The 27914-nt window shown below is 39.3% G+C and overlaps 2 protein-coding genes across 3 annotated transcripts; one reads left to right on the top strand and one right to left on the bottom strand.

Annotated features, from left to right (window-relative positions):
* Positions 1-1420: 1420 nt before the first annotated feature.
* LOC109034711 (phospholipase A2) lies at positions 1421-27189 on the bottom strand. Of its 2 annotated transcripts, none has more exons than XM_019047994.2 (5): positions 26977-27189; positions 9111-9281; positions 7640-7799; positions 4779-4940; positions 1421-2150 (listed from the first exon to the last, which is right to left on the bottom strand). In XM_019047994.2, the coding sequence occupies exons 2-5, from the start codon at positions 9217-9219 to the stop codon at positions 2066-2068; spliced, it is 516 nt and encodes a 171-aa protein (XP_018903539.2). In that variant the 5' UTR covers positions 9220-9281; positions 26977-27189; the 3' UTR covers positions 1421-2065. The 2 variants fall into 2 exon arrangements, with proteins under 2 accessions (XP_018903539.2, XP_018903540.2); XM_019047995.2 differs by having other exon boundaries at positions 4788-4940.
* LOC109034710 (uncharacterized) lies at positions 15730-19746 on the top strand. Its single transcript, XM_072304537.1, has 3 exons — positions 15730-15979; positions 16411-16670; positions 19449-19746. Exons 1-3 carry the CDS (start codon positions 15791-15793, stop codon positions 19726-19728), a joined length of 729 nt encoding a protein of 242 aa, XP_072160638.1. The 5' UTR covers positions 15730-15790; the 3' UTR covers positions 19729-19746.
* Positions 27190-27914: the final 725 nt, after the last annotated feature.

Genomic DNA, 27914 nt, shown 5'->3' with positions numbered 1-27914 from the left:
TCACGATTTCCGCAATTTTATTGCAAAAGATGAAGTTGCACAATCTTAGCATCATTGCAATGCTAGTGGTTCCTTTTCGCAAAATGCAATCCAATTAGGAACTACAATTACTGGCTCAGTTTAGAAACAACGTACGTACCATTAGTTCTCCTATGCACTTACGTGCTTTTACGGATGAGCAAGAAACTGTAGCTCCTAATTGCGAAATATAGTCCATTTGAACTGCAGTTTGCAATTGGCAAATATAAATTCCGGCCGGTTTAAAAACAACGTATGTGCCATTAGTTTCCCTATGCATGAAAGTGTTTTTTCAGATGAGCCAGAATTTATATTTCCAAACTGCAAAATGTAGTCCATTTGTGGTTTGCGTCTTGAACAGACCAACTGTATTTGTATGATGCTGTCCCCGTGTTGTCCGAAATTCCCATATTATCAGTGGCGAGGCTTTAATGATCGATTATCGATATTTCTATTTCCCCTACCTATAGGAAGGGAGGCATCAAACTTGAAAGCTCTGTTTTCATTGGCTCTCTGGAGGAATAATGTCACTTACTGTTGTCTTGGCTGCAACCACAACGCACTTACAGCTTTCTCATATGTCTCGTTTTAATAAAAATAAGTTGATGAATGTCGCACGTATTTTAACATCCTGGATCCTTCAGCAACTTTTTTTCTCAGTGATATTATTGAATCGATTAGGGCGCAATACTGAATTTAAAAAAGTTTAATATTTTCGCCCGTTACAAAGCAAGAGACTTGCAGAAGGAGTGGCGAAGCGTATCCGCGGCGCAGCACGGAGTCCATATTGGCAACAGAGCGTTTCAATCCAACCCGTGTAAGGCGTCTTGTATCTTTGTGAAATGAAGGCGCAACCAGTTGAACGGTGCGGCGCGCGGCGTCCGTCAAGTTAAATCGAACAGAGCGACTTTAGCCGAGCGTTAAACTGCTGAAGTACGCCGGTGATGGATAGCCTAAGATGCAGAAGAGGGTGAGAAGGCTGAAAAAAAAGAAAGAAAAGAGGCAAGCAAGTCGAGAAACTTCTAAATTGTTTCCGGTGAGAGCGAGCAAATGGACTGCGGAGGGGGGGGGGGATCACTGAAAAAAAGAGAATTTTTGCAGTAATTGGGATTCTGCCTCTGTTTGGCAAACAGAATTTTGGTTGTCTTTACCAAACTATTATTGATTAAGCAGGAAGTATTCGAGTCATAACAAAGTCGCGAAGTGGGGGGGGGGGGTAGATGGTATCACTGAAAAAAAGAGAATTTTTGCAGTACTTGGGATTCTGTCTCTGTTTGGCAAATAGAATTTTGGTTGTTTTTACCAAACTATTATTGATTAAGCAGGAAGTATTCAAGTCAACAAATCCGGGGTGGCGGGGGGGGGGGGGTTTATCACTGAAAAAAAGATAATTTTTGCAGGAATTGCCATTTATTTTATTTATTGAATTTATTTTACATTGGTTACGGGATTGCCCGATCACACAAAATTCAATACTCTACGTGAGTCCAATCGCGTACTACAACGGTTTCGGAGGCTTCTCAATCCAGCACTGTTCATTTCCCACCCTGTGTTGTTCAAACTATAAACAACTTGCTACAGCTGAGCCAAAGCGTCACGCTTGAGGTTGCCAGATTTTCATATCGCAGAGAGTCATGGTAATTTTTAGTGTGCGATTTGACTCACGTAGACCATTGAGTTTTCATGAGGTTTGAATTCACGCTTTAAGAAACATTAAATATATTAGTTAGAAGTTGATTTCAGTAATTTTCGTTGCGCAAATTGTGTTCTACGTAAAATTTCTGTTAAGAATCATGTATCAGAATGCTTAACTTTGTACTTTCTCTAGTGGTCCATTGTGAGTTGAACTTTCAACTCAAACTCTCAAAAGTACGGGAAAATGTTTAGCATCGCAATCTGAAAATTGATTTCTCCACCCTGCTCAGTCTTCTCCTTAATCTGAACAGTTTAAGTTTCCACTTAAAGGGCCCTTCCGCCTCTATTACATTCACGATGGTCATTCCCAAATCTCGACATTGCTTATTTTAGTCACAATTATTTGTACGACTCATAAACGGGGCACGTCAAACCATTGGTATCGTTTTGGAGATGTCCTGTCGTATTCGTACTCAGAACATCGCTTCGAGCCGCCCCTAAAACATAAAATGTAACGTTCGAAATATTAAATGAGATGTGATGGCTTTAAAAAAATGAATAAACTGTTATTTTTTATTTTAAATTTGTTTTTTTCAAGGATAATACTTTTGTCAAAATAAGGTGTATAGAGAGTGGCTCAACCCAAGGTAGTAATACATCAACTGTAATTGAACGGACTATTTTCCAAATCGTATAAGCGCCTATCTCTATTTTGGTGGTAGAGTGGTCGTTTTTTCTGATATAATCAGCCATGTCTAATTTCAAAATAGCTTTCTAAAAGAGCATATATTTTTTGAAATTCCAAGATTGTCATCAAAGCGAATAAAACAGGGTCTCTTGTTTTTCTCGCATTCGCAATTTTGGCGTTTACGTGATTTGGAAAATAATCGGTTCAATTAAAAACTGTTAAAAGCATTTCTCTTGGACTTTACTCTTCGATTATTGTAAGCTCCAAAAAAAAGTAAAAACAAAACAAAAGCAAACAAAAAACCAAACAAATCCTCACAAAAATGCAGACTCCGACAAGACGTTGAAATGATAATGAAGATTTAAAATATATCAAATTATAAGAATGATAGACAAAATCAAAGAGAAGCAAAGGAATGGCATGACTCTCCTTTCAATTGTATTGGATTTACCTCAGTGCGTTTTGAATTATTTCGCTCATTTCTCGTGCGTTTATGACCGTTTGTCTTTTCTGATTCTGCTCGGACTCCTAGGGACTGGAAAGATACACAAATGGTCAGATTTGAACTTTCCCTACTTACGATTAGACAACTCCGAGAACAAGACAAATTGTATCACGTGAAATTGAAGGCTGTTTAAACTGCTCGCTACTACCTTCCTCGAAGCAAAATCCTGGCTACGCGCCTGGTAATAAAAGAAACCCGAAAACAAGACAAATTGTATCACGTGAAATTGAAGGCTGTGAGACTCTCTCCTCTATTTGCGTCACTGAGCAACCGATCAACTTAAGATTCTATTGGCCGTGATGTCAACTCAAGTGCAGAGAAAATTGTAGGCGTAGAAAATGAAGGAGTTTTTGGAATGAATTCTGATTGTAACGAGGCAATCAGCTAACAAAGTATTGAACACGCTAATCATGTGTGCGCGCATAATGTAAGAATTTAATGTAAATAGTGTTTAAAGTCTTCGAGTTTCATCAAACATTATCAAATCAAAATGGGTCACCCGTAAACATGATCTATATTGACCGGCCACGTGTAAAAAGAAGAGGAGTGTCAATCAATTAACACATCGTATGCCCATCGGCATTTCAATTACAAAGTAGATACGCTTCTCTCGCGCGCAGACAAAAAAATCGACAGGAACCAGATAAAGAGGCCAAGACAGATTTTTTTAAATTAAGGTATTTAGTATCATTTTATTTATTTGTTCCATATTTCACTCAGTGTTTTACCCTATAGTTTTGCCTATTTCCTTATTCTTTTCGCTATTTTTTGACGTTCCGGTAATCATGGATTGAATGATAGAAATAATCGCTACTTGGATTGCTACAACTTCGTTGAAGAAGAATACGAGTTAAAAAAGGGCATCAAAGTATCTCCACTGTCTCAAATTGAATGCAAGTGAGTGAAATACAAAAAATGAGAGCCAAAGAAGATGTTTGTTTGCATGTCATTATCCAGGATTTGATTCCCAGATGATATATGTATCGGAGGCCTTTAAAAACGTTTAGGGGGGAATCGGAATGAAATAAAATTAATCGCGGGAAACAAATCAAGTAACCGGGGGTACCCGGTGCCCTGCAAAATAATGACGATTGACAATGTACAGGCGTGTTCTGAGCTATTCCTCAAAGAGAGGAGGTTAAATAAAACGTCTCCATAAACGCCTGCAATACTCGATGTAAGCAAATATCATGACAGCGGTATCCTTATATTAACCGCATTGCATCTACCTATTTTCATATCATATTCCCAAGTAGCACAGATTACAATAAGTAGCAATTACATTGTAAAAATATTGCAATTCCACTGAGTGTTGTGTATGTTGCCTAGCTCCTATTTGAAGGGGTCCCATTTATTGAAACTTATTGCAATAAAATTAAAATAAGTTGCAATTTTTCATCGCATTGTACAGTGACGTAGACAGGAGGGGGTCCAGGGGGTCTGCCCCCCCCCCCCTTAGCCTCGTTAATTCTACCTTTTTTTTTACTTTTGGAGGGAAGAAATAAAATATTATCAGGGACGTACACAACATAAAGTAAATTTACCGTCACGTTTTTGAATGGACCCCCTCCCCCTTAAAAAATTTCTAGCTGCGCCACTGGCATTGCATATTGCCTATCTCTCTATCTGACACATGGAGCTTATTTTGTTGATTATTTAAAGTCGGCATAAATCGACTAAATGATGTAAAAATATTGCAAATTAATGGTAAAAAAATTGCAATATTAATGACATGAAATTTCAATTTAATTCCAATATTTTCGTTGCACTGTGCAACTTGGGGAGGCACCTTAAAATTACATCGTGGGCATTCGAACTCAAAGAAACGTAAATTATCAGGCGTCATTATTCGCCTGCCGATTCCGTTCGATAATTTTTTTTTCTACCGTTGAAAATGTAGCATTAAATACATGAGCTCTTTCGCATACTCACACATCGTACTTTTTACAACGAATAACAGGGTATTCTTCCTTGAAGCATTTCGTATCGAGCATGTCGAAGTATAGGTGTCCAACTCCTCTGGCTGTCCTCTCCTCTTTTTCGTCGACCGATTTCAAGCACTTCAAGAAAACATCGTCACACTGGCAGTTAAGCCTGTGGGACAAAATTCAGTTGCCTCAAGTGTAAAATAATGGACCGCGTTAAGTAGAAAGGAACCAAACCACATCTGCTGTTGACAAATTTAGTTGGGCAGTTTAATTTCTTACATGAAAGTGATCGTGCGGATTTTTATGCAAATCTCAGTGAATTTTCTGCATAGAACGAAGCAAATTCCTTAAAATTTTCACAAGAATCCGCACAGACGTTCTCTTGTAAAAAATTAAATTGTCCAGTTAAATTTGGCAATAACTGATGTGGCTTGGTTCCTTGTAAATGTGAAGAAAATATTTAACAATCATTAGTAATAGAGAAGAAGAAATAGAATAACATATATAGTAATCATTAGTAATAGAGGATCTCATGGAAATGATTTTGTAAAATCATCGGCAGTATTGAAATTATAAAATTTTCAACAGTGGTTACAAGGTTACAATAATAATTATAATAAAGACAACCAAGAAATTAATTTTTGGTTGGTTTTTTTTGGTTTCTTTCTACTGAATGTGGTCCAAATGATTACATGTAATGTCGTACTAAAATAATACCATGTTAGTAATAGTGAGTAAATAATTACGTGTTAGTTTGTCAACTTATATCCTGTTTGATACTAGCAATAAGATCGGTCAAAAAGTAACGCATCGTCCAAAAGAACTTTTAAATCGCTACAATGACTATGAATACAATATTTACCGTTACATCCAAAGACTCGAGGCACAAGTTGCAACACAACTGCCAAAAAAATTTATCAAGGATGTTTCTCCGAAGGGAAGTGTTTCTGGGACCTGAACACCCACGGAAAATCATCATTCTTCAAAACGCCTGGAAATTTTGGTGCAGGCAATTCGCATGGCAATGAAGGACAAATGAAGGTCTGAGAAGCAAGGGGGCTTAATTGGACTTCATTTTGCAATAAGGAACCAATTTTTCTGGCTCATTTGAGAAACGACGTATGTGCCAATGGTTTCCCAATGTAGATAGGTGCTTTTAAGGATGAGTCACAACTCGTGCTTGATTATTACATAATGGAGTCCAATTGCATTGCATTGCGAAGTTTCATAGTTTCATCTGACAACTTATTTCTTCATTCGTTGACGGGTATATGTATGTAATTTTACATACTAATTTATCGGAACTTTCAGTAAAATCACAAAGCAAATTCATACAACATTGTAAAAGAACTTTAACGACAGCCCCAGAGTTAGTGAAGAAATTGTCGAATGAAACTTTACAAGTTGCAATTTGATTAAGCCCCCCTGACTTTCACCCATTCAAACAGTTGTTCCATCACATTTGAGGCTTAATAAGCTGGAATAACCGCTAATCGGCGGATAGGTGTCCATTCCGCACGCCCATCCATCACAATTATTGCACCCTTGGGACGCCATCCCGCTGATGGCGATAAAAATTCGATCCCTTAGTACCATGTATTAAAAATCCAATTTATGTGCAGTGGGGTCGGACTTGTGGATAGAATAACCACATATGCACGTATTGGTATTCCTCCTCTCATCAGTACTGCCGAGCTAAGGAGAAACGCCGTATCAACCGTCAGGCGTTGTCAAATTTCCTCTGATAAAACAATAATTTCCTAGTAAACCTATGAAGATTTTTCTTCCCTTTTTTCAGATAATTTTGTTCCCAATTTTATCTACAGTTCTAGAAAATTTCGAGGAAAAATACTCATGACTTTCCTCAAAAATAAATACATATCTGAAGGAAATTTGGCAACTCTCGAATGTTCATACGGCGTTTTTCCTTAGCACGGCAGAGAACGGTTACGCACTTTATTGACTTCTCTTTAATGCTACATAATCCTAACCTTATCTAAAAAATTAAATTAGATAAAGATTGATAAGGTTACCGTTAAATTAGATGACAGTTACAAAACACGTATTGTGTTTTTAATAAAAAAATCGGTGATTTTGATTGAAAAGTGCGGTGTAAGATGGAATAACCACTTATGACACCATTTTTCAATCGAATCATCTGTTTTTGAGTGAAAACTGAAACTCTTTCATGAACCCACGGTGCACCGTGGGTCGTTCGAAGAAAAAAAAACCTACACTGGAAAAAAAACACTTTGGATCTAGAGTCTAGACTCTTGAAAACATTGACAAGAAAAAATACTCTTCATTCAATCGGATTTTTGCCTGAATCAAAACGAAATCCGCCTAAATTAAGAGGCTTGGTTCTTGATTTAAGCTAGATTCTGATTGAATCAAGAGTAATTTTTCTTGTCGATGTTTTTAAGAATCTGGACTCTAGATCCAATGTGTTTTTTTTCCAGTGCAATAAATAAAATTACTCGGCAGTTTTCGTGTCTAATAATCAAAAATGTTCACTTGAGATTTCCTCGAAACCTTGTTTTCAGCTTTATTTTTCAGTGCCATTAGTGGGTGTTTTATTTTCGTTTTTATTTTTTTTTTTTTTTTTTTTTTTTTTGTTCATTACCTATTTTTCTGTTGTTACCTATCGTACACTAAAACGAGAATAAATTCATTCACTCATTCAAGTTATTGCGGGCTTATAGGCAAAATTCAAAGTCACTCATTGAACAACTTTTACCTCGATCCTTAAGTAGGTGCCCCAGTCGGGTCAAATTTTTTTTTTTTTTTTTTGGTTTCACAAAATATAAGTGTGCGTGGTATCGAAACGGTCAAAAGTGCGTGATATTTTTTTGGAGCCACGCTTACTTCGTGTAGAATGAATAATTGGTGAGATTGTGCTTGGATTGGCCAGACTCAATGATGTCAGGACAGTGATCGTGGTCACGACAGCAAGCATCTGTCTGCACCTCTGGGCCGAGGTCTTCGTAGTGATCCGCCACCGCCCCTGGACCGCACCATTTCGTACCTGAAAAATCGTTCGCACCGTCAGAACGTCTCTCCCGAGTGGCAGTGATCGCAATAAATAGCGATTTTATCGATTGGTTATCGCGATTATATCGGTGGCAATATATCGAAATATTATCGCATTAAAAATCGCGATTGATGGCGATTAAATCGCTACAAATCGCAATTTTTGGTTCGATTAAATCGTGATCAATTTTTGTCGATAAGATCGAGATTAAATCGCCATTTATCGCGATTTTTATTTCGAAAATATCGCGATCAATTGTCAGGCGATAAAAGCGCGATTTTACCGCGATAAGATCGAAGATAATCGCTCAAATGTTGATGATCCTGGCGATTTTATCGGCGATAAAATCGCAATATATAGCGATTTATCGGCGATGAAATCGCTAGAACATCAACATCTGAGCGATTATCCTCGATCTTATCGCAATCAAATTGCAATTTTATCGCCCGGCAATTTATCGTGATATCATCGAGACAAAGTCGCAATATATGGCGATTTGATTTCGATTTTGTCGTAGAAAATTGATCGCGATTTTATCGAACCAAAAATTGCAATGAATAGCAATATAATCGCCATAAATCGCAATTTTTACTCCGCAAATATTGCGATAAATTGATACCGATATAATCGCGATAGCCGACCGATAAAATCGCAATTTATCGCGATCACTGCTACTTGGGGAGGAGAAGTATTTCTATCAGTTTTAAGATTAATTGCATTATCAAAGCTCTTGCATGTGTGGAGGAATCCCGATTGAAGTGCGTTCCTTGCGTAAAATTTCGCGAGAACCACGATGGTGCCACCTTTTTTTTCTGAAACGAACTCCGAAAACTCAAAGAAAGCTCGCAAAGTTGAGGCCGTAATCGGGAGGGTATCCTACGCTATCCTGAGAGTCCATCTCTTTACCTAGGCAAACGCCCCCATACAAAGATGCAAACTTGGTTCCCACTGTTGAATTTGGAAGCTCTCTCAACTTGGTTCCCACTTTGTTTGAAGACTCTAAAACTGAAAACACGGCAACTCTGCTAATGTACTGGCTCCCTATCTTTGCATGGAGAGTTTAACTAGCAATAGAGATGGATTCTCACGATAGCGTGGAATACCTTCTCCATAACGGCCTTAACTTTGAGATCTTTTTTGGAGTTTTGGAGTTCGTTTCAGAGAAAACCAGTCGCACCATCGTGTCTCTCGCGAAATTTTACGCAAGAAAATGTACTTAATTACTGAAGACACTTAAAATCAATTTCGCTTTGATTAAGAGTCTCTGGGAATTTGAGAAAAATCCATCATCAAATCTGAAAATACCTGGATATATTACATCGTAGAAATGTCGCTTCCTCCCCGATTCAGCAATCACTTGAGCAATAAACAGAGCCAGTTCCAAATAGACAAAAATATTTATCCCTGATGGCATCTTAAATCGATTACTTTCAAGTCGTGTATTTTGGTGTTGTGTTCCGAGCAGTCTGCATCGACCTGCACAGAAGAAGATTATGTTCATCCGTGAATTTATAAGTGAGTTCATGTTTCCACTCTCTGAGGACAAACCACTAAAAACATACTATGGCGTGGCGTGCTTTGCAATATATCGATTGATCTGCCAATTTAAACCCATGGAAAAGGATCGATACCACATGCACAGATCTCATTGTTTACCGATTGTAACGAATTATAATATGTAATACTATAGAATATTTGCACAGGGTTCTCTCCCTCCGTCAAGCTGACATAAGTATGCCTGATGTATGTGCTGAGAGTAATTCATGCTCATAAGAAAAAACTTAAGTCAAACGCATACTGAGCAACCAGTTCAGCTAATCAAACAGTTCTGCTGTTGCACGTTGTTTACACGGTGAACTACACCAGGACGCGACTATTGAGGCGGGCACACTACGCGCAATGCGTGAAGTATCCACTTAGTGTTGCAGGCACTGACAGAGCGCGCGGTGGAGTACTCGCAATGCGTGAAGTATTCATGCAGTCTTGCAGGCGCTTACATGCGTTCCGCGCCGAATGCAGTGTTTAGCATGATCATTCAAACTCGCGCAGCGTTTTTCAACTTGTGATTTTGAAGTTTTTTGCACACGTACACTCTGTAAGGACCACTTGTAATTTACTCTGATAAAAAATTAAAACACTACAAAAAATCAAACGATTGTTTTCTCTTTATTTTCATATCGATGGCCAAAGTTCGAAGCCACGGATCTCCGTGTATGACATTGCAGAGTTCCTGCCTGATGATTTTCATTTTTTCTTATGAAAAGGTAATCAATGTCTTTAGCCATCGATATTCATTTCCTGGCCTGAGTGCAACCTCAAATGAGGGGCTTGGAGGACAAGGCGCATAAGTGCAGTTTCTGCTATTTTGAGAAATACGCGTCTGAAGGTTCGAAATCACATGGATCTTTATGGTGAAAAGAAAGTTCAAGCTGCTTTTTGATGTTTAAAAATTGGAATTTGGGAGCGATTTTTTCACAGAATATGCATCAAGACTTGTTTTACATGAAATCATTAATATTTCAATTTTTTCAAAGACTGCGCTTATGCGCCTTGACCTCAGAGCCCCTCAGTTGTGCTCAAATTATTTACTCAATAAATGAAATGAGCAATTATTAAAATTGAACTTTCTTGCAAAGCAGTGAGACTCGGACTTTCCGCTAGTCTGGACGATATTGAAACGTTATATGTAGCTTCTCTTAACCTCAGAAATATTCAGCTTGGCGCATTAAAAATCCAACCAACGGCGCAGCTTGGGCTCGAGACCATCACCAGACCAAAACTTGGCAACATGCGCTAACCATGTGATTACATTGTAAGTGCGAGGATAGGTACATGTATAATTATAATCAATTGCGCTAATTGAATTTGAATACCCCACCATTCAGGAATGACGCAATATGTCTCCGGTTCCTCCCACGAATAAGATCTCAATTTTGTCTCACTTCCTTATTACTTATTTCTTTCTTTCTTCTTCTTTTTGTCATTTATTCGTTAAATTATTATCATTCTTTACATGTGCTCTTTATTCAAGCCTTATGTTTCTTCACAACAGGAAGAAATTACAGGTATTTAAAAGTGTCATGGCGTGCAATGAGCCAGTGTTGAGACTTCAAGCTGAATAACGACGGTGAAATTACCAGACCGCGTATATCGGTTTACGACGTTGCAGACTTCCTGTCATACTTCATTTTTCAAAGGGTAAACTACTCAACGTCAATTCTTGAAAACTTCCGTGTTTTTTCTCCTCTGCGCGAAGAAAACTCTGTGAAAATGTCAAGAAATGATATTGATTTGTTCTCCTTCGGAAAAATAAAATGGGAGTGGAGATTTTTAAACATTACAAACGAGATATGTGGGCTGGTAGCATCACCGTCGATATGCATTCAGCCGTAAATGAAAGCACTCGAAACTTGAAGAGTTTTCGGTGGAAAACGAACGAAAGACCTTTATCACTGCTGTTATCTTGCTCATGGATTTTAATCGATTTTTCTTAGAATTCCCACAGGAAAGTGGTGAACTTTACACCTCCTGCGTGCGAACTACTTTCATTTTTTATTTTATTTCTGACCTATCAGTCTGGGTCTATCCATAAATTCAGCGATTATGTCACTCGCAAAATACATTACATATCGTGCGAGTAGCTCACACGTGAATTCTGCCGTGCTACGGAAAAACGCCGTATGAGCCTTCAGGCGTTGCCAAATTCCCTCGAAAAACAACAAATTTTCAGGAAACTTTGTGCATATTTCTCCTCCAATTTTTCGGAGGATTTTGTTCGAAATTTGATCTGAAGAGTCTGAAAATTTCAAGAAAAAATATTCATTAGTTTCTTCAAAAATGTATATTTTCTGAGAGGAAATTTGGAAACGCCTGAAGGTTCATACGGCGTTTTGCTTTAGCACGGTAGTTCTTGGATCTGCGGCAACTGCTGCGTCCGAACTCACTCCCTATCCACCAGTGGCGTGGCGTGAATTGCGATGTATCGATTGTTATGCCATTTAAAATTATGGTAAAGGATCTATTATTAAGGTGTTCGCTGCGAACACCCTGTTAATCGATCCTTTTCCATAGGTTCAAATGACAGATCAATCGATATATCGCAAAGCACGCTACGCCACTGCTATCCACCACAATCAATTTCGGTGTTGCACTCGGACTGAGCGAAAATCAGTAACTACTACGTCATAGTATACAAACAACACTAGGTGGATTTTTATCGCATTTTGCAGGGTGGGAGAATAATATGCCAATGATTGCCAGACCTCATTATTATTTCTCTGTTTTATACACTTGAGTAGTGGCTTCGAAACCCCCTTCCCCCACTCTGAGGTAAAGAAAATAAAGAATCGAGCTCTAATCTGCAGGAGATATCAGAGTTTGACGAGCATCTCTCTCGTGGCGATCATTGTTGAAATCTCGTGATGTGGCGCCCGTTCTTTAAAGACGTTTTTTATTTTTTTAATGTTCCCCCTCCCTTCAAAGGCGAATCCGAACTGATTCTGAGTCTGCTGTTTATCTATGACCTATTCTGATTGCAACCACCCTCGTTTTGTGGACTGGTTATCCATAGGCAAGACACCTGCGTATTGCGGTTCCGGGGAGGGAAACGAGCTTAAATTGTGAGTCTTTAATTGTTTTTTTTTTTTCTTTTGTCTTTCTTTTTTCATATCTGTGAGCACCTGACCGTATAGCTCTGTCCTCGCAGTGAGGTTCAAGTGTTGTGCTTTTAGATTACGGTCCTTAACCACGCCGTGTATTGACCTGACAAGATGGTTCAACGACTGGGATATTTGTACTCTTTATTTTGATGCATTTTATGGTCGAAGAATTGAAAAAATCATCTGTTTGCTAAACACACCTTTAAAAAAATTATTTTAGTTTATTTAAGAAAATACACTATTTTTTTCTTTTCTTTTCTTTAGCTGACGTATGACAATAAAAAATGAATCAGTTTCGCTAATTGTGAAAAAATAATATTCTATAATGATCAAGTCCTTTAGATCGGTGCAAAAATATTATGATATGTAAGTTTGAACATTGTCGAATATTGACGGAGATATTGTCCTTTGAAAACCGAAGAGGATGACGAAATTGAGAATAGTAGTGTAAGCCATAATTCGACCCTCTACATAGGTTTCATCAGGGATGTGTGCGGAACAACCAACTTGAAGGTGTGCATTAACTTGGTCAGTCTTTTAATTCAAAGTTTATAGCGTACTCTGTGAGATATTAAAATAGTGATATTTTCCCTCCCCCCCCCCCCCCCCAGCAGCAGCAGCCATAAGTTCGCCCATAACCCTAAACCCGGCACTGTGTATCGATGATCCATGAAATAAACCGAACCAATTGGTGAATGAGTTATGAGTACAGCTTTAACTGAATGTACGTCAACCTCTCCGTCAACTTTAAAAATTCTAAGTTAAGAAAAAAGATATTTTTTGTGAAAGTAGGGATCAAACTTCATTTTTGAGAATTGTTTTTATGGGAAAATTAAACCTCGATCTTCCTCTCCTCCATTCCAACTTCAGCCGGCTTTTTTCTTCTTCTGAACTTGGTCCATTTAACTCGGAACTTACGAGTCTAAAGGCAATATCTCTTTCAATGGCGAAAAAAAAAAACCACAAAAATTTCTTGCAATGAAGATGATCGGAAAGTCCCCAGAAAAGTAAAAGGTGACAGAAATTTTGTAGCGTGACAAACCAAGCAGCGCATTCATTTGGTTTCATCATCGCCCTATGAACACTTACCAGATCAGAATATCACAAACATCGCACATTCAAATGAAATCACAAAATTCAATTCATTAATCGTCAGACGAAACACTGGATTCGAGCATCATTTTGACAGGAATTTACCTCACTCGAAGCTAAGGGGACAAACATGAAAAATCTATCGAGCGTTTTTACCCACGGCTAGTTTTGGTATATTTGCATGAACCATGGGCGAATGGTCTTAATGCATGTTACCTTGCTTGTGATTTTCTCGCTCAGGCTTGAGACTGTCTATACTGACCTTGTCTAGTTGAATATCAACTTTTTCACGTTTTTCATGAGAAAGAAACAAAAGAGGAAGATAAATTCTACAATATAGAGTTCATGCGTACCCCGAGGATTTGCAAATTTCGTTCTTGTCCATATGAAAAATTTCACCTGATACACAATGAGAGGGCGCTATTGGTAGTCTCTAAAACAAATTCCTAAACTCAAAATAGCTCTCTAGTATGCGACCATAATGAAGGGGACTCCTGGTGTCATGAGAGACTCCACCTCTGTATTAGTCAAACTTTCCGTCCTTATACACACTGCTATGCTAAGGAGGAACGCCATATAAGCCTTTTGACGTTGCCAAATTTGCCTCAATGAGAAACGAAAATACTGGAGAAATTTTGAATATTTTTCTCCGGATTTTTCAGGGAATTTCATAGGCAATTTAATCTAAAATATCTGAAAATTTCAAATATAAATACGCATGCTTTTCCTCAAGAATACATATTTTATCCGAGAAAATTCGGCAACCCTTGAACGTTCGTAAGGCGTTTATCCTTATAGCACGGTAGTGGACGGGGAGCGGTAGAGGAGCCTTTTTGTGCTGGGACTCCAAAGGTATATAAAAAAGGTTTGCGGCGTTTAGGTATTGGGCGATTCTTGAAAGTTGACAACATTTTTCCATTTGAACGTATGTAAGTAATCGATTCTTAGTGAGACAACTTGCCTCACCTAAAATCGATACTTTAACGGATTTAAATGTAGGAGCAACAGTGTTGCCAACTTGCAAAATCGACACTACTAGCTTGCAGCAACGACAACCCCGCTAGTGAATTCTCTCTGTATCTGGACAACATTTTGCAATTATAGGAACTACAATTTCTGGTTCATTTGCAAGAGCCCTTATGTGCGCGGGGAAAATAATGGTATGTACGTTGCTTCAAAACTGAACTGGAAATTGTGGTTCCTAATTGCAAAATGTAGTCCATCTTTGATTCCGTGCATGGACCAAACCAATGTTTCTCGCGAAATTTTACAGAGTATTTCAAACGCGAATCCTTGCGGCATGCAAGAGCTTAATTGATTGATGGTTTTGCGACACGTAGTTAAATGGAGAAAACTTGTGGAAGGAGAAGACAAAAACAGCGCATGATTTGCACTTCATGGATTTATAGGATATCTCGGAAAATTTACTGAGGTTGCTAAGTTTATTCGGTCAGTTTGATTAGTATATAATCATTGCTGCACGTCTATTTTTTCAATTGGCCGTAAAATGACAAGGTCATCAGATAACTTGCAGCTCAGCTCATATTAACAACAGTGTATTCACACACAAGAGTTAAATTTCAAGGTTGAACGTTTCAGACGATGATAAAGTAAAATAAAAATTGCACTTTCTATAATACATATGTGACACCGCATCCTGTGACGCAGGTACAGACAAAAAATAGCTTTAGTCCTTGGACATACATAAAAAATAAACCCCCCTCTGCCGGATGGAGCCCTAATTTTTGTTGGTAATTTTTATAAGAAATAAGAAAATTTTGACCAATTTTTAATTTATTTTTAAACTATTATGAATTTTTTCGGTTTTACAGTTTCTTACTCCTTTCTTTCTTCCGTAAATTGGACGCATTTCTGTCAAACGGAACTAAGCGCCATCGGGGGAGGAATGGAGAGGGGGGCTTGGATTGGCGGCGGAATCGGGCGTCGGACTCATTCCGTCCTGTACTCGCAATGCTTTTCCATGGCGCTTAGTTCCGTTTGACAGAACGCGCTATCCGGCATTCTCATAATTTCCTCAAAAAGAACTTGAATTGGCGCTTAGTTCCGTTTGACAGAAATACGTCCAATTGACCATGTTGAATCCATAAATTCCGAGTCATTTGTTTATGCATCTTTGAGACACTTTTTCCACCATTTTCCTCTTTTTTTTTAAGAATCTAAGATTGTATGCATCCAAAAGACAATCTCACCGAGTAGCTCCTAGGCCGAATAACCATGACCACGATAGAGCCCCCACCGGCAGAGCAGATCAAAAAGGACATCGCACAGATCAAAGAGTGGCTCACGGCGACCCCGCACCTTCCAAGCGTGGAGGATGAGGACTGGCTAGAGACAATCCACCGCAACTGCAAGTTCCGGCTTGAGAAGACCAAGTCCAAGCTGGACGCCTACTTCTCGCTTAAGGTGAAATTTTAGTCCCACATCTTTCCCTGTGCAATTTTTGGTCCATTTAAGGGACCTACGTTACAAAAGCGTTTCGAGGGATGAGGAAGGGGGGGGGGGGTCAAAAATGCCGAAAAAGTGCGTTACGTAATTTATGGACCACCCTTTGGACGTTTTTCGTCAGTTTAATTGCAAAAATCCGGATCTCAGTTGTGACGCACAGTGGATCGAGTCAAATTTGGAAACTTTAAACGCTTATAACTCCGTTTATACAAATGTTGAGGTTTTAAAAGTGGTTCAATTGGTTTCCTCGTGAAGTTTTCCTCTAGCGGCACTCCTTAAGATTTAAAATGTGACGAAATAAACATCAACATTTGCAGTTTTAGTCAAAAATTTCATGTCCGACCTTTCTGATTGACCACTGTCGTTCTCACTGGTTCTTCTTCTTTCAGGGTAAGCACCCGGCCATCCTGCGCGACAGAGACCCCTTGGCGCCGGCCCTGGTGACAGCCCGCTCAGCAGTGACTCTAGCCGTCGCCGAACAGGTGACCAATGATGGATCGCTCCTCGTTTACCATATCCACCAGCCGGACCACAGCATCCTCAATGCCGCCGACTACTATAAGAGGATCGTAATGCTCCATGACGTCATCCTGCTGGAACGGCTTGCGCCTAACGGCGTCCTGTTTATTGTCGATTTTACTCATTTCCGGTAAGTGAAGGTGGACAGGGCCGGATTTAGGGGATGGCCACATGCGCCGCGGCCCATGGTGGCAAAAGTGGGCGGCAAACTTTGCAATTTTTTCTTTTTAAGTGTAGGTAGATACAAAAATCGGATGCGGAAAAGAAATTACAAACGAGAAAAGGCGACCAAATCTCTCATTTCCTGAGAGTATAGTAATTTATAATTTTGTCGTCTTTCGGTGATACAAGAGACAGCACCTTCAATAAGTCGAGTTAAGAGAGAAATCCAAACACGCAATTTGGCCTGGAGCGGCGCGGCACAGAGAGCAATTATGACGAGGACTTGAGATGAATAGGAGAAGCCCTCGGCGCGGCAGTCGGCATGTAACACATATTAGCGCCTACAAGACTGCATGAATACTTCACGCAATGCGTCAAACACTGTGCGGTCAGCAGCGGTCGGCGTGAAACGCATGGCGCCTACAAGACTGCATGAATACTGCACGCATTGCATCAAATACAGTGCAGTCAGCGCGAGAGCGCGGCGGATCGGAAAGTTTAATAATTATTAAATCCACATTTATGTTTGTTCGTTCATAATTTTTTCGTTCATTTCTTATGAATGGAAGGCCTTGTCACGGAGATAGGTTTACGGAACTTTACTTTCGCGCAAAATATCGTGAACTTTAGCTAGTAGTGTTGACAGGGCTTTCGCAAAAAATGTGTCGAACACGAGTAGTAAACGTGTCTCATGCACTCCTTTCCCTCCGGCACGTTCACTTGATGGTTTTTATTGATGTTTTAAAACGAATGAGAGGGGGCGGCAAAGTACAGGCGGTCCATGGGCGGCAAGTAGGTAAATCCGGCCCTGAAGAGGATATTTAAACACCCAAAATACCCACGGGAAAAAATTGTTAGTTGTTATTCCATACCAGCCCAATTTGATGGATGCTATGGGCAAATTCAATCAATCGTTGTAGCACCGCAACGCAAGTTCGGGTGGTACCGCAACATGTGGGTTAGTAACCTAATGTATTGGGGTACTATCGCAATTAATTGGGGCACTTACCACGATAATTAGAAATGCCCCTAAGTGAGGTCTTAACCCTTACCTCCTTTTTACTGTGCCGTTTCGCCCGAAGTGCCTTCCAGTGGCGTGGCGTGCTTTGCGATATATCGATAGTTATGCCATTGAAACCTATGGAAAAGGATCGATAGACAGGGTGTTTGCAGCGAACACCTTAATATCGATTCTTCACCACAGGTTTAAATGGCATAACAATCGATCTATCGCAATTCACGCCATGCCACTGGTGCCTTCTCAGAGGACAAACCTCTTACGCGCACAAGGAGTACGCCCTGCATGAGCGTGCGAAGGGGGAGGAGGATTAAATGGCAGATCAATCGATATATGATCGATAAATCGAAGCACGCCACGCCACTGCTGAAGACCCAGATAAATGACAAAAATTCATTGGTTCACATTTACTTTTTTCATAAAAGCAATCTAACGAACAGTCTATTTGGAAATTGTCCTTGAATTCTCAGTATTCATTCAAAAACATTCAAAGAAAAAATCAAGATGTCTTGGTCGGATCTATTTGTAAAAAAATAAAATATGATCACAGATTTTTCAAAGTTACAACATGAGTGCGAATTTTCCTTTCTCTAAAGACAGAAGACAAAACTGTACCTAAATTCATGGCTTTGTTAGTCAATATTTTGACCCTAGTATATACCCTGGTAAAAATTGGCAGTAGAATCTGTGTTCCAAAATACCATAGACCTACAGCCGGCTGTAAGATTTCCAATAGCTTCTATAGCCGGCAACACAATTTCTCATAGCCTTTTATAGCCGATGGCGATTAAGCAACAGCCTGGCGATAAAGTGTATGCTAAACGTTACTAATTACGGATGCTAGGACTTAGTGAGTTTTTGGACATCCCGCTCTCTTTTTGGGCCGCAGTATCTTGATTTAATTTGCGAGGAAAGCTCCGTACTTTTGAAGGATGCCTGCCATTCCTAATATGTTGGAGCGCCTTCAGTTTCGTATGATACTGTGCAATACCTCTGGTGTGAAATAGTTGCTTCAAGCGCCGCGGTACGCTGCGGCGCGGCGGGCGGGTAGCGAGCGCTGAACGCGCACTGGCGCCTACAAACCTAACAGGGATACTTCACGCGTTGCGCAATGCGTGAAGTATCCCTGTTAGGTTTGTAGGCGCCAGTGCGCCGCCGCTCCGCTTTGTGTTAGGCTCTAATATTTAATCTCGCGGAGTCAGCGTTTTTCAACTCATGACTTTGAAATGTTTGCACACATCTGTATGGATTATTCTCATTTTAATTGATGAAAAAAAATATGTAGTAGTAAAGGAAAATATAATGTGCGTTTTGTAAATATTAAGGTGATTCCGTACAAACTTAAGGATTTACAAAGCACAAGAATTTCTACACAATTTCTTATAGCCTTTTATAGCCGATGGCGAAAAAGCAACAGCCAGACGATAAAGTGTAAAGCCCGGCGATAGGAACTATGGCCCGGCTGTATAATTTTTTATCGCTTCGTGAAGCCCGGCCGTATGATTTTTTCCACTTTCTACAGCCAGCCATATGATTTTCTATCGCCCTCTTCAGTCGGCTATAAGAACTCCTATGATATTCTGAAATGCAGCTCCTATCGCCAATTTTTACCAGGGATACTTAACCTTTCAATTTCGAGTTTTCCGACGACACAAAAATTATAGCCTGAAAATGTTCACACTTTATAAGAATCCTGTGAACATTATGTGCGAACATTGCGATTTTCAGGTATCAACATTTCCTAAAGATAATGATGCATGTAAGAGCGCTCGTGGAGATTTTGGTGAGCTGCTACGCCGAGAAGATAAAAGCAGCGTACTTGATCACCGAATCTGAGCTGGTTGTGCAAATGATCAAGTTGATAACTAAGCTGTCACCACAGAAGATGCGCGAAAGAGTTAAATTACATGGGACTTCGATGAGTAAAATGCCACGTGAGGTCGACGAGGAGGTCTTGAGCAATGACCTTGGTGGAAAAGGGCCTTCATTGGCCCACTTTAGAAGGTAAAGTATATCAATGTTTACACCTAGAGTCTCTTTAAACTCAGAGTAAAGACAATGCGACGACATTTCTGATTAGTTTCCGTATTTTAGACCTATAGTGTCACAAACGGGAATGAGATTACATTTTCACGAATAGAGAATTTGCAGGTGTCTGAAATTTGATGAATTTCGTGTTCAAGTGGAAACTACTGAGTGGAGTGAGCACGAGGACACCCTTGGTTATGAATTTAACAATTATTGGAGAAGATATGACAAAATGATCTAATCTGCTAAAACGCATGTGTTTAAATGGGAAATGCCACCAGTTGACGTCACTAGGCGGTGCAATTTCTCAATTTTTGAAGAAAATGTTGAAGAAATGTTTGATTTGCGTTCATTTAAAAAAAAAATAAATAAAAATAATCAGAGATTCTGAACCATTAGTAATGTGCACACTCACGCATTCTTCGACTCTAGCAATCTATCAATATTTGACCTATGCTTGACGACATATACTGTTTTTTTTTTTTTGTTTTTTTTTTTTTTTTCCAGACTTCTTGTCATGCCTTAATTTTTCAATGGAAAACAGCTGAGCGTGATAGCTTGAAACCTTCCGTAATTTTTTCCCGATCCGTGAAAAATATTCGGTCAACTCTCCAAGCCATGATGTTAGTTTGTTCTAAAAAAAAAAAAAAAAGTTTGAGCGTAGATTTTAAAATACCGGAAACGAGGTACCCGTTTTTGTGGTTTCACCGTTGAAATATCAACGGGGTCCTTCATTTGTAACATTTTTCGGTTGCCCTGCATTTGACAATTACGCACTCTTATGACTCGTTGTTAGTGAACAAATACATGCAGTCGGCAAGACTAATTTTTGAGGTATCTAGGTCGGGAAGCACATGCGGCGCCCCGAGTCCAACAACATTACGGTATGTTCGAAGCGACTGATAAAAGCTCCACTTTGTCATTTATAGTAATAATGATAGTGCAGATGCAAAACGCCTGCCTATCGGTAGCTAAAATTAAACGAAAACAAAACACGTGTCGGCACCATAACGCAACGTTACAAAATGCCCTACAATATGTTTCTATATCACGTTCAGAATAGATTGATTTCATTCATGAAAATTTGCCTCAACTTTCTTTTACATTAATTGTGCTCCATATTCGCGTAAAATCTGAACGATAACCTAACGGTAGCGTAATTTTGAATTGGATTTCCCTGTAAAATATGGTTCAAGGGCGTTCATTTTACGACATTAAGTTGCAGTGTTGCCACACTTTATTAATTTCAGGAGGCTATTCGCGATTATATTGGTTTCCTAGTTCATTCTCGTGGTCTAGGTATTTATTTTTTGTTTTTATTTGTCTCCATCTCCTGGAGGCCCGATAAAAATGTAAAACATGCAACGCTTTGATTTGCACTTATTGCATGACTGCTTTCCAAAAAAAAAAAAAAAAAAAAAAAAAAAAAAAAAAACAGAAGCCATGATGGTTTGTTTCTTGCTATGCGGTAAAATTAAAAAAAAAAAAAAAAAAAAAAAAATAAAAATAAAAACTAAACACGCTAATTGAAGACTAAAATAATATGTTCCAAGTTTTATGAAAAACCACTGTATTTGCATATACTACGTCGAGTTTAATTCTTGCAACTTGGTCACAATATCATATTAATACCTATCATTTCAATTTATTTCAATCCCCTCTATTTTAGTTTTATTATACCGGTATCTTTAATGCTTTCATGTTCCAGAGAAGACACAGCAGTTATTAGAAAAGTATCGCGATTGGTTTCTGGAGCAGGACCGGATCTGCGAAAATTTGGCAAAGAGAAGCAAGAAGGAGCTGAAGGAGTCATTTAAGAAACTAGAGATTGACTGAAATCGCCGCTTGAAACCTGACCTCCTCCGTAATTCTGCCAAACGGAACTATGTGCATTACGACGTGAGCCCTGTTATGCATGTATTCGTATAGGTCTCAGGGCTCATGTCATAATTCTGTATGGCACAGAGTCACGAATTCGTAACAACGTATTTTTGGGGTTTTTAAAAATTGAATCTCATTTCCTCTGAGGCTTGATTTTGCAAATTTTCATTTCTTTTTTCTTTTTTGAAAAACTGATTCCCTAAAATTTAAAATGTTTAAACAAAAATTGGTACTCTAAGCTTTTTATGCAAGCTACAAAATAGAAGTGTCCCCTAGAATCTAAGATTCAAAATGAATCCATACCATAGAGGGTTAATGCACATAGTTACGTTATGGCAGACATTGTCTCCAATCGTCTTTCGCCTCTCTCATGTCCACATCATTTCATTCTCGTTCCTAATTATTTTTACACATATTTTTTAATCGCTCTTTTTGTTTTTGAAAAAGAGAGAAAATTGTTTTAAACTAAGATGTATAACTTTGAAGTTGAATATAATATAATTGTCACATGCACTTAGCAGTCGCTGGCAAATCGCATTATCGACGCACGCACAGTGGATCGAGTCCATAGGAGAGGTCGGACACAATGTTGAAACTTTAAACCCTTATAACTCCGTTTATACAAAACTTTGAGGTTCTGAAAGTGACTCCGTTGGTTTTCTCGTGAAATTTTCTTTTAGAATCACCTCTTGAAATTTAAATTGCGACGCGATAAATGTCAAAATTTGCAGTTCCAGTCAAAAATTTGATGTCCGACCTCTCTAATTGACTCGATCCACTGTGCGACGGTGTAAGTCCACAACCACGTATCTCGGTTTGCGACGTCGTAAACTTCCTATCATATTTATTTTTTAAATGAAAAACCACTCAACGGCAATTCTTGAAAACCACCGTGATTTTTCTTCTTAGTGCCAAGAAAATTCTGCGAAAACTTCAAGGAATGATCTCGATGTTTTCTCCTTTAAAAAAATAAATTAGGAGCGGAGATTTTTAAACACCCAAACGAGATAGGTGGTTGCGTACTTGCACCGTCAATATGTATTCGTGTTGAATAAAAAAATGTGAAACCTCACATATAAACAAACAAGAATAGAAAGTACTGATTCTTATGCTTCGAATTCAAACAGACGTTTCTTACATCTTGAGTGCATGGCAGCATGGTTGGGTTTGGTTTGGTCACGCAACTAAACTAACTGCCATGCAAAGCGGAAAGTATCGTCGTGATTTGTAGGCACTCCAAGCCGAGATTTTTTCTTCATCAATGAATGCTTCACTGTACCTATCGATTCAGATTATTGCAATTGGACCAGTTAACGCATATGCCGCTCGCAAATTATGTCAGCGATTTCTGACTGCCTGCTATATAAGTGAATTTTACAATTAAAAAAAGAATTTTTAAGTTTAAATTAGTTCTTTTCTGGAACCTCCACTCTTGCTCACGTCAAATATTAAGAGTATAAGAAGTATTATTTTACCTCTGGCAACACTGATTTCTCCAATATCTGTCCTAAATAAGGCTAAGGAGCCTGCTTCGATGCATATCGATAGTTTTACTAGTATTTAAATGACGAAACCCATGCTGCCGTGCATTCGAGAGTTGCCAAATTTCCTCCGATAAAATGTCCATTCTTAAGGAGAGTTGGGAATATTTTCTCTTGAGATTTTCCGATACTTTAGATCTAGTTACGAATGAGATTCTCTGAAAAATTCGAAGAAGAATCTTCAAAAATACCCTTTTAAATTTGTATCTTATCCAAGGAAATTTGGCAACGCCTGCGGTAGCATGGTGTTCTTAACCCACGATATCCGCCACTGTTTCTGGCGATGTGACGTTAGGTATATTGGCGTGAACTAATTTACTTAATGCTATTCTCGCATTGGGCGTTTGGAGATAAGAAATTCTCTATTAGGTCACCTTAAAAATTCTTGCTTCAGGAATTTACATGTATGTATGTTGATGACAAATAAAATAATATCATCGGGAAAAAAGAACCGTGACATCATCGGCTGAAAAAAAATTTTCAATTAGAATGTCTGCATGCAAACAACCCTGGTAAAAATTGGAGATAAGAGCTGCGTTTCAAAATACCATAGGAATTCTTATAGCCGGCTGAAGAAGGCTACAGAAAATCATATAGCTGGCTGTAGAATGCGGAGAAAATCAGACGGCCGGGCTATACGAAGCGATAAAAAATTATGCAGCCGGGCTATAGTTCCTATAGCCGGGCTTTACACTTTATCGCCTGGCTGTTGCTTTTTCGCCATCGATTATAAAAGGCTATAAGAAATGTGTAGAAGTTCGTGTGCTTTGGAAATCATTAAGATTGATACGGAACCACCTTAATATTTACAAAACACACGTTATATTTTCCTTTAATACATATTTTTTTCATCAATTAAAACGAGAATAATCCATACAGGATGTGCAAACATTTCAAAATCATGAGTTGAATAACGCTGACTCCGCCAGATTAAATATTAGAGCCCAACACAAAGCGGAGCGGCGACGCACTGGCGCCTACAAACCTAACAGGGATACTTCACGCATTGCGCAACGCGTGAAGTATCCCTGTTAGGTTTGTAGGCGCCAATGCGCGTTTCGCGCTGGCTGCCCGCCTGCCGCACCGCAGCGTGCCACGGCGCTTGAAGCAACTATTTCACACCAGAGGTATTGCACAGTATCATACGAAGCTGAAGGCGTTCTAATATATTAGGAATGGCAGGCATCTATCAAAAGTACGGAGCTTTCCTCGCAAAATAAATCAAGATACTACGCCACTACGGCCCAAAAAGAGAGCAGTGGTCCAAAAACTCACGAAGTCCTAGGATACGTAATTAGTGACGTTTAGCATACACTTTATCGCCTGGCTGTGAGTTGCTTAATCGCCATTGACTATAAAAGGCTATGAGAAATTGTGTAGCCGGATATAGAAGCTATTGGAAATCTTACAGCCGGCCGTAGGTCTATGGTATTTTGGAACACAGATTCTACTGCCAATTTTTACCAGGGCGGGTAAGTGGCAAGTGTGAAAACAAGTGTAGGCAAACAAGCAGCCAAACTCATATGCACTGACTTAACGTATGCACTTACAAATTATTCAATTCGATTGAATTTACCTAAAAATGAGAATAATTTAGCCATAAAATCACCCAAAATTCTAAATAATTATAACTTGCCAAGAATGATAATAGAAAATCATTTTTTTCCATCCTGTCAAGATTAGACCATGTCATATGATAATTGCACTAAGTCAGAAACCTAACTATAGAATTTTCATCTGGTAGGAGTACATGTTAACAATAAATTTCCTGGAATTTTTTTAAGAAGAAAAGAAATATCGAAGGTGTAAGTCGGCAATCAGATATGGTCGATTTTCTTCACAAAATTGAAATGTGAGAAATTACTGCACCATCGCAAATCTGCAATGCATATTTGTTTCTTAAGTCAGCACCGAAATGACGGAATCTTGCCATAGTGCCACGGGATCTCGGGCTCAAAATTGGGTGACTATTTTATCACGTCTTTAGAGCCCCTTCATTTGTGATCGATGCAACATCATATACATCCGTTGTTACACATTGGGATTCAGGTATGTGGAAGCGTACTCCATGCGTGAAACAGGAAACAGGCGCGGTGGATGGTGACTAAATAATATGTTTCTATGAAATCAGTTAAGGTTGTCCATTTCAATTTTTGTGGAAAACAAATCATGGCTCGCTTTATTTGGTTTCCCGATTTTTGTGAACTTTTTATGGTAGATGGTTATTTAGCAAGCAGTAAAAATAGAACAAGAGGAACAAAAATTTAAACAATAAAATTGATTCTGGTTCTTGATCCTGGCTATGGTTTGGAAGCGATCTGCCTCTGAAAGTTTGCACCGCAATTTCGGAGACAAAAAAAGCTGCTTATCTCGGACCCTCTTCATGATAGTTCAACAACGTGTACTTAACATATTTTCCAACCATTGAAAACTTCTTTTTTCTTTCAGTTTTTCTTTTCCCATAGACTCAGGTCGCACCTCACGGTATAACGACTATATAGTTGGAACACACTCAGAATAGACGTGGTGCGGGTAGCTCTGTTCCCTATATAGTTAAAAATTCCGTGTTCAAAATTATTTTGGGCCATATTATTCGGTCAATCCGCGGATACTCCGATCGTGGATAACAGGACCGTGGAGTTTTTCACCCATCAAAATACGCCAGGAATAAACTTATTCGGTCAATCTTCGGATACTCCAGATCGCGGATAACAGGACCGTGGAGTTTTTCACCCCTCAAAATAAGTCACGAAAACTTATTCGGTCAATCCGTGGATACTCCAGATCGCGGATAACAGGACAGTGGAGTTTTCCAACCCTCAAAATACGCCAGGAATCAACTTATTCGGTCAATCCGCGGATACTATAGATCGCGGATAACAGGACCGTGGAGTTCTTCACCCCTCAAAATGCGCCAGGAATAAACTTATTCGGCCAATCCGTGGATACTCCAGATCGCGGATAACAGGACCGTGGAGTTTTCCACCCCTCAAAATACGTCAGGAAAACATATTCGGTCAATCTTCGGATACTCCAGATCGCGGATAACAGGACCGTGGAGTTTTTCACCCCTCAAAATACGCCAGGCATAAACTTATTCGGTCAATCCGCGGATACTCCAGATCGCGGATAACAGGACCGTGGAGTTTTTCACCCCTCAAAATACGTCAGGAAAACTTATTCGGTCAATCCGCGGATACTCCAGATCGCGGATAACAGGACCGTGGAGTTTTTCACCCCTCAAAATACGTCACGAAAACTTATTCGGTCAATCTTCGGATACTCCAGATCGCGGATAACAGGACCGTGGAGTTTTTCACCCCTCAAAATACGTCACGAAAACTTATTCGGTCAATCCGCGGATACTCCAGATCGCAGATAACAGGACCGTGGAGATTTTTACCCCTCAAAATACGTCAGGAAAACGTACTCAGTCCATCCATGGATACTCCAGATCGCGGATAACAGGACCGTGGAGTTTTTCACCCATCAAAATACGCCAGGAATAAACTTATTCGGTCAATCCGCGGATACTCCAGATCGCGGATAACAGGACCGTGAAGTTTTTCACCCCTCAAAATACGTCAGGAAAACTTATTCGGTCAATCCGCGGATACTCCACGATCGCGGATAACAGGACCCTGGATAATTAAGATTCAACTACATTCATACTTTCATTAGCTTAGCCTCGAGAGAACTTTCGGCTTTCTCTGAGTTACGAGCGAACCTCATTTTTCGCGGCCGAAACGAGCCTCTTGACCTAGATGGACTTGTAAAAAAAAACTTTACGGGCGGGTGGTTCTCACCTGGTGCAGAGATGCGCTTTCGTGGCTACCGCTTGGCCGTGCACTCCGCGGCAATCGGGTATCGAGTCACACTGTAGTTCCTCGCGGAAATCCGTCGAATAACAGAGCGCCAACGGACGTATTTGTTGTGGTCACCGATAATTCGAAACCTATCTACCTGCCCACGACGAATTCCAAGTTGCCAGGTTTACGGAAATGATAAAGCACAAAAACATAGCCGAATAACGAAAAAGAGATTTAATTAAAATCGGGAAACAAGGCTAAAAATGATTCAAATACACAAAAGCAAGACGTTTCGAGCTGATATCAGCTCATCTTCAGCTGTAAAAAACATAAAAAAAGTAAAAAATTGAGTGCGACCTGACCCCTAAATATTTTACTTGTTTTATGTGTTTTTGCAGCTGAAATGAGCTGGTACAGCTGAAACGTCCTGCTATTAGTGTTTTAATGTTGTTTAGCTTGTTTACCTATGTTGTTAATTGCTCTTTTTTTACGGAAATGTCTACCTTTGAAAATTGCGCGACTCGGAAAAAAATGAAAATTCCATTTTGTTGCGGGATAATCGATGGCTTAAAGGGACTCAACGTCAATACTACTTGAAAACTTCCTTGTTTTCTTCTCTTTATGCGAAGAAAACTCGGTACAAATTTCAAGAACTGATATTGATTTGTGCTCCTTTAAAAAAATGTAATGGGAGTGGAGATTTTTAAACACCGCATGCGAGATACGTGGTCTGGTAGCTTCTCCGTCGATACGTTTCCTCTTCGTAATTTTACGCAGGAAGCGATTCACCAGTGGCGTGGCGTGCTTTGCGATATATCGATTGATCTGTCATTTAAACCTATGATGGAGTAGGATCGATTAACAGGGTGTTCGCAGCGAACACCTTAATAATCGATTCTTTACCACGGATTCAAATGGGGAAAATATCGATAATC

Source organism: Bemisia tabaci, chromosome 9 (assembly GCF_918797505.1).
Source record: "Bemisia tabaci chromosome 9, PGI_BMITA_v3".
NCBI classification, from domain to species: Eukaryota; Metazoa; Arthropoda; class Insecta; order Hemiptera; family Aleyrodidae; genus Bemisia; species Bemisia tabaci.
This window is presented reverse-complemented; position numbering and strand designations above follow the sequence as displayed.

Bases quoted from the DNA above. Each gene is read 5' to 3' on its own strand.
- LOC109034710 (XM_072304537.1), top strand. From the start codon at position 15,791: ATGACCACGATAGAGCCCCCACCGGCAGAGCAGATCAAAAAGGACATC. The intron at 15,980-16,410 runs GTGAAATTTTAG...TTCTTCTTTCAG, and splicing joins ACGCCTACTTCTCGCTTAAG to GGTAAGCACCCGGCCATCCT. The intron at 16,671-19,448 runs GTAAGTGAAGGT...TGCGATTTTCAG, and splicing joins GTCGATTTTACTCATTTCCG to GTATCAACATTTCCTAAAGA.
- LOC109034711 (XM_019047994.2), bottom strand. From the start codon at position 9,219: ATGCCATCAGGGATAAATATTTTTGTCTATTTGGAACTGGCTCTGTTT. The intron at 4,941-7,639 runs GTAAGCGTGGCT...TTTGTCCCACAG, and splicing joins AATTATTCATTCTACACGAA to GCTTAACTGCCAGTGTGACG. The intron at 2,151-4,778 runs GTGAGTATGCGA...TTTATGTTTTAG, and splicing joins CGTTGTAAAAAGTACGATGT to GGGCGGCTCGAAGCGATGTT.